The 13,003-nt window shown below is 45.1% G+C and overlaps 1 protein-coding gene across 1 annotated transcript in view; it reads right to left on the bottom strand.

The window, feature by feature from the left end:
• Positions 1-2,587: 2,587 nt before the first annotated feature.
• The window catches only part of LOC134346679 (natural killer cell receptor 2B4-like), a 65,598-nt gene continuing 55,182 nt past the window's right edge, over positions 2,588-13,003 (bottom strand). Inside the window, exon 11 of the mRNA XM_063048181.1 lies at positions 2,588-2,718. Coding sequence (XP_062904251.1) covers positions 2,715-2,718 — 4 coding nt within the window. The 3' untranslated portion in view covers positions 2,588-2,714. The remainder of the gene's footprint in view (positions 2,719-13,003) is intronic.

Raw genomic sequence — 13,003 nt, 5'->3', positions numbered from 1 at the left:
GAGTACAAGTACAATGGCAGAATTTTTAGTAGTGTGGAGGAACAGAAAGATTTTGGGGTCCCTCGATTGATGAGGTGTTTAAGATGGGATGTTGGCCTTCATTAGTCGGGGGGTTGTGTTCAAGAGCTCAATGAAACTGGTTAGACCACATTTGGGCAACACACATAAAAGTTGCTGGTGAACGCAGCAGGCCAGGCAGCATCTCCAGGAAGAGGTACAGTCGACGTTTCAGGCTGAGACCCTTGTTTGCGTTTTTAAGACCACATTTGGAGTAGTTTTCAGTTCTAGTCACATTATCTGAAAGATATGGATGTGTTAGAGAGTGGAGAGGAAATTTACCAGGCTGTCTGGATGAGAAACCATGTCTTATGGGGTAATCTGAGCGACCTAGGGTATTTCTCTTTGGAGAAAAAGAGGATGAGAGGTGACTTGATTGAGATAATTGTATCAGATAATATGGAGCATCAATAGAGTGAACATCCAGCACCTTTCTCCAGGTGGCAATGTCTAATACAAGAGGGCATACTCTTAATGTGATTGGAGGAGAATATAGCGGGGTGTCAGAGGTAGATGTTTTTTTACAGAGAGTAATGGTAAATGTCTGGAGTGCTCTGCTGGTGGTGATTGTGGCTGGTACATTAGTGACATTTACAGACTCTCAAAATGGGCTCCTGGATAAGTAAAGATGGGGGGTGGTTATTGGCAACGCAGGATGGAGGGTTTAGACTGATCATTGAGTAGGTTTGTACGGGTCCGCACAATATTATGATCTATATAGTGTTCTCTGTTCTACAAAGTAAATGACCTAATGTGAGGTAAGGCCCCCTTCAGTACGAATTGATGGGGTCTGGCAAAAGTAGACCGGGAGCAGCTGCTTGTGGATAAATCTACACTCAGTAGCCACTTCATTAAGCACACGTTTCTTGTTCGAGGTAGGTCTTTCCCTGCTGTAGCCCATTCACTTCATGGTTCACGTACGTGTTGTACACTCAGACATGCTCGTCTGCACACCACTGCATAACGTGTGGTTATTTGTGTTACTGTCAGAGCGAACCAGTCTGACCATTCTCCTCTGACCTCACTCATTAACAAGGTGTTAATGCCCACAGAACTGCTGCTCACCGGATGTGTTTATTTTTGTTTTTCATACCATTCCCTGTAAACTCTAGACATTGTTGTGCAGGAAAATCCTCAGCAGTTTTTGAGATAGTCAAGCTACCCTGACTAGCACCAATCTCAGGGTCCACAGACTCCTTGCTTAATGGTATGGGTCCACAGCAGAAGAAAAGATTGGGAAGCCCTGCTCTGGACCATGTCTGCATGCATTTAAACATTGAGTTGTACCTAATAAAGTGGCCACTGAGTGTATACCCAACACTCTGTGAGATGGGGAGAGTTGAGGGTCAATGTGAAAGGTAATCCAGAAAACACTGGAGATAAAGGGTTAAAGAGGGTTTGTTAAAGATTGAATGAAGCATTCAGCAGGAAAGGAACGCTGAAAATGGTGAAGGTCCTTCAGGAATATCGAATGTGTAGGTGTGGGTGGTATTTGCAAAAATTGGATGGTCATACAGAGGCCATGAAATAAAACCTGCAGGCAAGATTAACAAAATTCTCAAGTCATTTCATAAGGATATCGAGAGCAAGAGGGCAACCAGACAAAGAGCAGAGCCTGTTAGGGACCAAGGGGCCAATTGATGTTTAAGCAAGAGGACGTGGCAAAGTCTTGAATGAATACTACACATTTATATTCATGAAGGAGATATTTTATTTGCAGGTTTCAAAGAAGGGGATGGGGATACTTTACAGTATGTTAACATTAAAAATGATGAATATATTAGATGGTTTAATACAAGATCTAGGGAGGAAACTGTTTTGTTGTGACAGAAATCTCTAAACGTCCACTGGCTACAGGTGAGAAGGTGCCAGTAGACTGGAGAACAGTGAATGTTGCAGATGTGTTCAGGAGAGAATCCTCAGGCTTGTGTGTATGGATATTACTGGGAAAAATAATTTTAGAGACAGGATTAATCTCCACTTGGAAGGCAGAGGGTTCATTGGATATTGTCAGCATAGTTTTGCTGGTGGAAGATCCTATCTGGCTTTTATAAAGTAACAAGATATGTTCATGATAGTGTGGCTGATGTAGTCAATGTCATCTTCAATAAGGCATTTGACAAGGACCCATGTAGAAAGTTGGATCGACAGGCGGTGAAGATGATACGTGGGACCTGGCCTTCATTAGCCAGGGTATAGAATACAGAGTGTGGAGGTCAGGGTAAACCTTTATAAAATTTTGATTCAGCCACAGGTGGAGTTCTGTGTACAGTTCTGTTTGTCACACAACAGAAAGGCTGTGATACTTTGGGGACAATGTAGAGGAGACTTACCGGGATGCTGCCTTCAATACAACACTTCAGGTTTCAGCTTTGCATTGGTCAGATCCAAGCATACTTGGGTATAAATGCCATGAACATTGGCTGCTTGAGGTAGCAGCACAGAACATTACAAACATAAATTCATGTAAAATTAACACATTCATAACATACATTTGTACAAAAACCAACAATGACACTAGTGTGAGAGTGAAAGAGAGATAGAAAAATTATTGTCTGAGGTAGTAACACACAAAATGCTGGTAGAACGCAGCGGGCCAGGCAGCATCTATAGGAAGACGCACGGTCGACGTTTCGTGCCGAGACCCTTCATCAGGACTAACTGAAAGAAATGATAGTAAGAGATTAGAAAGTAGGAGGGGGAGGGGGAAATCCGAAATGATAGGAGAAGACAGGAGGAAGCTAAGAGCTGGAGAAGGGAAAAAGTCATGGGAGGCCTAGGGAGAAAGAAATGGGGAGGGGAGCACCAGAGGAAGATGGAGAACAGGCAAGGAGTTATTGTGAGAAGAACAGAGAGAGAGAAAAAAAAGGGGGGATAAATAAATAAATAAGGGATGGGGTAAGAAGGGGAGGAGGGGCATTAAGGGAAGTTAGACAAATGCATGTTCATTCTGTCAGGTTGCAGGCTATCCAGACGGAATATAAGGTGTTGTTCCTCCAACCTGAGTGTGGCTTCATCTTTACAGTAGAGGAGGCCGTGGATAGACATGTCAGAATGGGAATGGGATGTGGAATTAAAATGTGTGGCCACTGGGAGATCCTGCTTTCTCTGGCAGACAGAGCGTAGGTGTTCAGCGAAACGGTCTCCCAGTCTGCGTTGGGTCTCACTAATATATAAAAGGCCGCACTGGGAGCACCGGACGCAGTATATCACTGCAGCCAACTCACAGGTGAAGTGTTGCCTCACTTGGAAGAACTGTTCGGGGCCCTGAATGGTGGTGAGGGAGGAAGTATAAGGGCATGTGTAGCACTTGTTCCACTTACAAGGATAGTGCCAGGAGGGAGGTAGGTGGGAAGGGATGGGGGGGAGGAATGGACCAGGGAGTCTCGTAGGGAGCGATCCCTGCGGAAAGCAGAAAGAGGCGGGGAGGAAAAGATGTGCCTAATGGTGGGATGCCATTGGAGGTGGTGGAAGTTACGGAGAATAATATGTTGGACCTGGAGGCTGGTGGGGTGGTAGGTGAGGACAAGGGGAACCCCATTTCTAGTGGAGTGGCAGGAGGATGGAGTGAGAGCAGATGTACATGAAATGGGAGAGATGCATTTGAGAGCAGAGTTGATGGTGGAGGAAGGGAAGCCCCTTTCTTTAAAAAAGTAAGACATCTCCTTCGTCCTGGAATGAAAAACCTCATCCTGAGAGCAGATGCGGTGGAGATGGAGGAATTGCGAGAAGGGGATGGCATTTTTGCAAGAAACAGGGTGGGAAGAGGAATAGTCCAGTTAGCTGTGAGAGTCAGTAGGCTTATAGTAGACATCAGTAGATAAGCTGTCTCCAGAGATGGAGACAGAAAGATCAAGAAAGGGGAGGGAGGTGTCGGAAATGGACCAGGTAAATTTGAGGGCAGGGTGAAAGTTGGAGGCAAAGTTAATGAAGTCAACGAGCTCAGCATGTGTGCAGGAGGCAGCGCCAATGCAGTCATCGATGTAGCGAAGGAAATGAGGGGGACAGATCCCAGAATAGGTTTGGAACATGGACTGTTCCACAAAGCCAACAAAAAGGCAGGCATAGCTGGGACCCATACGGGTGCCCATGGCTACACCTTTGGTTTGGAGGAAGTGGGAGGAGCCGAAGGAGAAATTATTAAGAGTAAGGACTAATTCTACTGGACGGTAGTGTCTGAGGTAGTGTTAGGTTTTTCAGTTCAGTTCAAGAACCTGAGGGAAGTGGGGCAGAATCTGTTGTTAAAGTGAGGTGTGGGTCTTCTAAACTGTGGGCACGGGGCGAGCAACCTCATCCTGTAAAAACCCACTGCTACAGAAGCTCCAAAGTCCTCATCCCTGGGAGAGGAAGGATACACCAAGAAGGTAGACCACACCTGGGGACAACTTGACAGAGTGGCCCAGGACAGAGTACTCTGTCGAGCTGCTGTTGGCCGAGTTCACTCAACTTGTCCTCATAAGGCATGCTCCCCAATCCAGGCAACATCCTTGTAAATCTCCTCTGCACCCTTTCTATGGTTTCCACACCCTTCCTATAGTGAGGCAACCAGAACTGAGTACAGTACTCCAAGTGGGGTCTGACCAGGGTCCTATATAGCTGCAACATTACCTCTCGGCTCTTAAACTCAATCCCGCGATTGAGGAAGGCCAATGCACCATATGCCTTCTTAACCACAGAGTCAACCTATGTAGTAGCTTTATAACCATATAACCATATAACAATCACAGCATGGAAACAGGGCATCTCAGCCCTTCTAGTCTGTGCCGAACTCCTACTCTCACCTAGTCCCACTGACCTGCACTCGGTCCATAACTCTCCATTCCCTTCCTGTCCATATACCTATCATTGAGTGTCCTACGGACTTGGACCCCAAGATCCCTCTGATCCGTCACACTACCAAGACTCTTAACATAAATACTATATTCTGCCATCATATTTGACCTACCAAAATTAACCACCTCAAACTTATCTGGGTTGAACTCCATCTGCCACTTCTCAGCCCAGATTTGCATCCTAATGATGTCCCGCTGCAACCTTTGACAGCTCTCCACACCACCACAATCTTTGTGTCATCAGCAAATTTACTAAAACATCCCTCCATTTCTTCATCCAGATCATTTGTAAAAATTACTGTCCCAGATCAGATCACTGAGGCACACCACTGGTCAATGACCTCCATTCAGAATATGACCCAACTACAACCACTCTTTGCCTTCTGTGGGCAAGCCAATTTTGGATCCACAAAGCAATGTCCCCTTGGATCCCATGCCTCCTTACTTTCTCACTTTACACCGCAGGCTGTCGGAGCAGTGCTGCCAGGATAATCAAGGACATGACCCACCCAGCCAACACACTTTTCGTCCCTCTTCCCTCTGGGAGAAGGCTCAGGAACTTGAAGACTCATATGGCCAGATTTGGGAACAGCTTCTTTCCAACTGTGATAAGACTGCTGAATGGATCCTGACCCGGATCTGGGCCGTACCCTCCAAATATCCGGACCTGCCTCCCGTTTTTTTTTTGCACTACCTTACTTTCCATTTTTCTATTTCCTATTTATGATTTATAATTTAAATTTTTAATATTTACTAATTTTTACTATTTTTAATATTTAATATTTGTAATCCAGGGAGTGGGAAGCGCAGAATCAAATATCGCTGTGATGATTGTACATTCTAGTATCAATTGTTTGGCCACAATAAAGTATGAAGTATAAAGCTTTGCATGGGTACCTTATCAAATTCCTTGCTGAAGTCCATATTCACAATTTCTACTGCTCTACCTTCATCAATGTGTTTAGTCATATCCTCCAAAGATTCAATCAGGCTTGTAAAGCACGACCTGCCTTTGACAAAGCCATGCTGACTATTCTTATTCATATCATGCCTCTCCAAATGTTCATAAATCCTGTCTCTCAGGATTTTGTCCATCAACTTACTAACCAATGAAGTAAGACTCACTGGTCTATAACTTCCTGGGCTATCTCTACTCCCTTTCTTGAATAAGGGAACAACATCCGCAACCCTCCAATCCTCTGGAACCTCTCCCATCCCCATTGATGATACAAAGATCATCGCCAGATGCTCAGCAATCTCTTCCCTCACCTCCCACAGTAGCCTGGGGCACATCTTGTTCGGTCCTGGTGACTTATCCAACTTGATACTTTCCAAAAGCTCCAGCACATCCTCTTTCTTAATATCAGTATGCTCAAGCTTTTTAGTGCACTGTAAGTCATCCCTACAATCACCAAGATGCTTTTCTGTAGTGAATACTGAAGCAAAGTATTCATTAAGTACCTCTGCTATCTCCTCCGATTCCATACACACTGTTCTCTCATGTCTTATCCTCTTGCTCTTCACAAATTTGTTGAATGCTTGATATTTTCCTTAATCCTGCCCACCAAGGCCTTCTCATGGCCCCTTCTGGCTCTCCTAATTTCATTCTTAATCTCCTTCCTGCTAGCCTTATAATCTTCTAGATCTCTATCATTACCTAGTTTTTTGAACCTTTCGTAAGCTTTTCTTCTTGACTAGATTTACAACAGCCTTTGTACACCACGGTTCCTGTACCCTCCCATCCTTTCACTGTCTCATTGTAACATACCTATGCAGAACTCCATGCAAATATCCCCTGAACATTTACCACATTTCTGCCATACAATTTCCTGAGAACATCTGTTCCCAATTTCTGCTTCCAAGTTCCTGCCTGATAGCCTCATATTTCCCCTTACTCCAATTAAATGCTTTCCTAACTTGTCTGTTCCTATCCCTCTCCAATGCTATGGTAAGTGAGATAGAATTGTGATCACAATCTCCAAAATGCTCTCCCACTGAGAGACCTGACACCTGACTAGGTTCATTTCCCAATAGCAGATCAAGTGCAGCCTCTCCTCTTGTAGGCTTATCTACATATTGTGTCAAGAAACCTTCCTGAACACACCTAACAAACTCCACCCCACCTAAACCCCTCACTCTTGGAAGATGCCATTCAATATTTGGGAAATTAAAATCTCCCACCACGCCAACGCTGTTATTATTACACCTTTCCAGAATCTGTCTCCCTATCTTCATCTCAATGTCGCTGTTACTATTGGGTGGTCTATAAAAAATACCCAGTAGATTTATTGATCCCTTCCTGTTCCTAACTTCCACCCACGTAGACTCCGTAGACAATCCCTCCATAATGTCCACCTTTTCTGCAGCCGTGACACTGTCTCTGATCAACAGTGCCACACCCCCACCTCTTTAGCCTCCCTCTCTGTTCTTTCTGAAACATCTAAAGCCTGGCACTCTAAGTAGCCATTCCTGCCCCGAGCCATTTAAGGCTCTGTAATGGCCACAATATCATAGTTGCAAGTACTGATTCATGCTCTAAGCTCATCCACTTTGTCCTTGCATTGTAATAGACACATCTCAAACCATCGGTCTGAGCGCATCCCGTCTTTATCACCTGCCCATCCTCCCTCTCACACTATCTACAAGCTTCCTCTATTTGTGAGCCAATCGCCTCTTCCTCCGTCTCTTCAGTTTGGTTCCCAACCCCCAACAATCCTAGTATAAGCTCTCGCCAATAGCCTTAGCAAACCTCCCTGCCAGGATATTGGTCCCCTTGGGATTCAAATGCAACCTGTCCTTTTTGTACAGGTCACGCCTGCCCCAAAAGAGGTCCCAGTGATTCAGAAACCTGAATCCATGCCCCCTGCTCCAATCCCTCAGCTACGCATTTATCCTCCACCTGATTCTATTCCTATACTCACTGTCGCGTGGCGCAGGCAGTAATCCCGAGATTACTACCTCTGTGGTCCTGCTTCTCCAATTTCCTTCCTAACTGCTTGTGGTCTGTTTTCAGGACCTCCTCCCTTTTCCTACCTATGTCGTTGGTACCAATATGTACCACAACCTCCGACTATTCTCCTTCCCACTTCAGGATTTTGTGGACGTGATCAGAAACATCCCGGACCCTGGCACCTGGGAGGCAAACTACCATCCTCGTTTTTTTTCCTGCGTCCACAGAATCGCCTGTCTGACCCCCTACGTATAGAGTCCCCTATCACTGTTGCCATCCTCTTCCTTTCCCTACCCTTCTGAGCCACAGGGCCAGACTCTGTGCCGGAGGCACAGCCACTGTTGCTTCCCCCAGGTAGGTCACCCCACCCCCCCCACAACAGTACTCAAACAACAGGAGTGCTTATTGTTAAGGAGTCAGCCACTGGGGTACTCTCTAGTATCTCACTCTTGCCATTCCCTCTCCTGACTGTTACACACTTATCTGTCTCCCGCGGTCCCGGTGTGACTACTTGCCTGTTGATCCTATCTATCATCTCCTCACTCTCCCTGACCAGTTGAAGTGATGTACAGGTGTGCCCAATAACGTGGCCACTGAGTGTATCCCCAACACTCTGAGATGGGGAGAGCTGAGAGTCAGTGTGAAAGGAAGGCAAATCCAGATAACTCTGCAGATAAAGGGTTAAAGAGGGTTCGATAAAGATTGAATGAAGCATTCGGCAGGGAAGGAACACAGAAAGTGGCGAAGGTCCTTCAGGAGTATCGAATGTGTAAGTGAGGGTGGTATTTACAAAAATTGGATGGACAAAGAGGTCATGAAATAGTATCAGCGGGAAAGATTAACAAAATTCTCAAGTCATTTCATAAGGATATTGAGAGCAAGAGGGCAACCAGGCAAAGAGCAGAGCCTGTTAGGGACCAAGGTAGGTTGATGAGGGTGGTGTGGCTGATGTAGACAACATGAGCTTCAATAAGGCATTTGACAAGGACCAACGTGGAAAGTTGGGTTGATGAAGAAGATATGTGGGACACTGGCCCTTAATAGCCAAGTTATAGAATATAGAGTGTGGAGGTCAGGGTGCAACTTTATAAAACTTTGAGTATGGTGGAGAACTGTGTACAGTTCTATTTGTCACACAACAGGAAGGATGTGATACATTGGGGACAATGTGGAGGAGACTTACTGGGATGCTGCCTTTGATGTAACATCTCAGGTTTCAGCTTTGCATTGATCAGATGCAAACATACTTAGGATATAAATGCCATGAAAATTGGCTGTTTGAGACAGCAGCACAGTACATTACAATCATGAGTTAACATTAATATATACGTGACTCTCATTTGTACAAAAATCAACAATGACACTAGTGCGAGAGTGAAAGAGAGATAGAAACATTATTGTCTGAGGTAATGTTAGGTTTTTCAGTTCAGTTCCCGATCCTGAGGGCAGTGGGGCAGAAACTGTTGTTAAAGTGAGGTGTGGGTCTTCAGAACTTCGCCATGGACGGTCCCAAGCCCGGCTGTGAAAGAAGGAGGGTTAGGTATGGGCGAGCAACTTCATCCTGTAAAAAGCCACTGCTACAGAAACACCGAAGTCCTCATCCCTGGGAGAGGAAGGATACACCAAGAAGATAGACCACACCTGGGGACAACTTACAGAGTGGCCCAGGACAGAGGACTCTGTCGAGCTGCTGTCGGCAGCCTCTGGCCCCGTACAGATGATGTGCTAAGTCAGTCAGAAGATGGCGCCAGGCAACAACACGGCCAATGGTGACATCCCGCAGATGGTTCTTTCTTTTTCTTTCATATTTGGTTCTAATACTGTTGGAGCCTGTGATTTATATTTTGGTGTTGTGTTATCGGGCCAATTGAGTGATCTGGCTTTTTGTTGTCTCCGAGGGAGTTTGGTGAGGTTTCAAGCATCACGTGCTGCCTCAAGGCCAAGAAGCCTAGAGACGAGACTGATGAAGGGTTTCGGCCTGAACCATCGACTGTGCTCTCTTCCTTGGATGCTGCTTGGCCTGCTGAGTTCCTCCAGCATTTTGTGTGTGTTGCCCCAATTTAATTCTAGCCAAATTCCCAAGATCGTAAAACAACTCAACCCAACTATTTACCACCCGAGCTACATACTTTCCAAGTTATTTCCATATACAAAGGTAGAAACCGTTTAGAAAGAACATTTAGGTTCGTGGTCAGTACATTGCATAGTGTGAACTTTAGAGAGGCTAAAGAAACAGACATTGCTCAATTGACTCATTTAGGTGATTTCCCTCTAAATAGTCCCTTTGTTCACCTCGCTCAAAACTCTGCCTTTTGCACTGGCTGCACCGAGTTCCGAAGCGACCTTCTGCAGCCTGAATGTGCCAGTCGCGACGTTCCCTTACGGACATCTCGCCGTGCTGGGAGATCACCGAGTATCGGGCAGACCACTGAGTTTCGGGCAGACCGAAGGACATCTTTCATCAAATTAAAAGGCTTTGGGTCGCTGGGGAGTGGAAGGCAAGGCCACAAAGAGGGCTATGGGTGCATTTTACCACCTATGGAGTGAAATTTTAAGGCACATTGCAGAGCGGAGTAATTGCGAGGTCAGGGCGACAAATGGGATGGACTCGGTCCCATCCAAAGTCCCTGACTTGCTGAGTGTTCTAGGCTGGAGGCAGAGTAAAGTTCGCATGATGCAGTACTGGCTAATTGAGACATCAGACACACAAAATGCAGAAGCAACTCACCTTTAAATGAACCTTTAAAGTGTAAAAATAAAATGTGCACAATCTTTGACAGAGATGAGCAACTGCACAGGTAAACATTCCTTGATGGGGGGGCTATGTGCAGTCCTCTTTATTCCCCTCCTTAGATGCTGCAGATTTCACAAGTGAAACCCAAAGCGCCTCACCACGTTTAAAGAAAATAAACTGCAATACTTTTTATTAAACTCCAAACAACACACACAAAATGCTGGAGGAACTCAGCAGGCCAGGCAGAGGCAGATTGTTTAAATTTAAGAGACTGGTGGAAGAAGACCTGAAAACTCGAGTAGGGTTATAAACTGAAAATGATTCTGTGATGTACTCCGGTCACAGACCATTAAGAGCTTTAGAAACAAGTAAGAGAAGTTTAAAATCAATTCTGAAAGCTACAGGAAGCTGATAGAGCAGGTAGTCTGGGAGTGAGAAGTTCCCTCATTCTGGTTTTGGTTAAATGTCTAGAAACGGTGTTCTGAATGAGCTGAATTTGTCAATAGATTGCTTTGGAAGGCCAGTAAAAGTACATTGCAGTAATCTAGTCTATTTGATATAAAGGTGTGAATCAGTTCTTCCATCATTATATAACAAATAAATGTACCTTTGCAATACTTCTTAGTGTGGTAATTGTGCTCTGGTCACTTTCTTTATGTGGGATTTAAAATTCAATTCTGAACCAAGGATAACACCCAGGCTTGTTACTTCTGATTTTACAAAGGGAGCCATGTTCCCAAGTTCATCCAGAAGTTTATCTCTTTTGACTTAGGGACCAACCTAAGGTATTACAATTTTATCTTCAAAGTTCAGCGTAAAATGCGTTATCAGGATGCATACATGTCGCCACATACAATCCTGGGATTCTTTTTCCTGTGGGCATACTCAGCAACCTATAGAATAGTAACTGTAAACAGGATCAATGGAAGGGCAAGAGTATAGAAGACAACAAACTGTAGAAATGCAACTACAAACAAATAGTAATAAATAATAAGAGCTTGAAATAAAGGGTCCTGAAAGAGAGATCAGTTGTCATGGGAACATCTCAATAGAGGAGTGTAGTTATCCTCTTCTGTTCAAGTGCCTGATGGTTGAGGGGTAGTAATTGTTCTTGAACCTGGTGGTGCGAGTCCTGAGGCTCCTGTACCTTCTACCTGATTGCAGCAGCAGCAAAAGAGCATGACCTTGATGATGGCTGCTGCTTGCTGCAGTGTTGATAAAATAATTACCAAATGGCCAATTAAACTAATCACTTCTGCTGACACAATGACCCTATCCTTTAATTTCCCTCACATTCATGTACCTAACTAAACATCTCAAAATTCCCTAAAGGGCCCTTTGGCCACAATGTTGTGCTGACCATGTAACCTACTCTAGAATCCGCCTAGAATTTCCCTAGTGCATAATCCTCTATTTTTCTAAGTTCCATGTACCCATCTAAGAGTCCCTTAAAAGACCCTGTTGTATCCGCCTCCACCACGGCTGCCGACAGTGCATTCCACACACCTCTGGGCGAAGATCTTACCCCTGACATCCCCTCAGCACCTATTTCCAAGCTCCTTAAAACTATGTCTCCTCGTGTTAGCCATTTCAGCCCTGGGAAAAAGCCTCTGACTATCCACACGATCAATGCCTCTCATCATCTTATACACCTCTATCAGGTCGCCTCTCGTCCTCCGTCGCTCCAAGGAGAAAAGGCCAAGTTCACTCAACTTATTCTCACAAGGCACGCTCTCCAATCCAGGTAACACCATGTGAGATCTTGGTGGAAGAGCTTGTCAGGTCACAGATGAAGCATGACTCATTGGAAATGCAGCCCCTGTGTACTCGGCTCCAGAATGCAGTTCTGCCCACACACTGGGTTTATTAGTGTGTGTGTGTGTGTGTGTGTGTGTGTGTGTGTGTGTGTGTGTGTGTGTGTGTGTGTGTGTACATATATGAATGCTACAGTACACTGACGGGTTCTTCTGCCCAAGCCATCAGATCATGGCCCATATTGTCCAGGCTCACAGTCACCACCATTCCAAAACACTCCTGGAGGTAGGTTCGGACATCTCCCCATTCACAAAGACTCAGCTGAGCCTCCACAGGTGCATTAAAAATGCACAGTCAGCATTCCAGGAATCAGCAGTGTACGTCCCCACAACCTGTTTTCCCCCTTTTGCAATATCTATTTATGCTTGTAACTTATTTTGATTTTGATCACTTGCTCTGTACTGCTGCTGTCACACTATAAATATCATGAAATGCGTCAGTGACAATGAATCCAATTCTGACTTCCCATTATTTGGAGGGAGGAACGTATCCAACGCAGAGAACAAATTTCTCGTCACTGAACCTCCAGTCAAGATCCCAGTGAAAACTCGTGCTTGCCTCCAGTTGTGTTCATCCATCATCAATGTCGATAAGGACCTTGACACCATTATGATG

Source organism: Mobula hypostoma, chromosome 5, assembly GCF_963921235.1.
Source record: "Mobula hypostoma chromosome 5, sMobHyp1.1, whole genome shotgun sequence".
In the NCBI taxonomy this organism is placed as follows: Eukaryota; Metazoa; Chordata; class Chondrichthyes; order Myliobatiformes; family Myliobatidae; genus Mobula; species Mobula hypostoma.
This window is presented reverse-complemented; position numbering and strand designations above follow the sequence as displayed.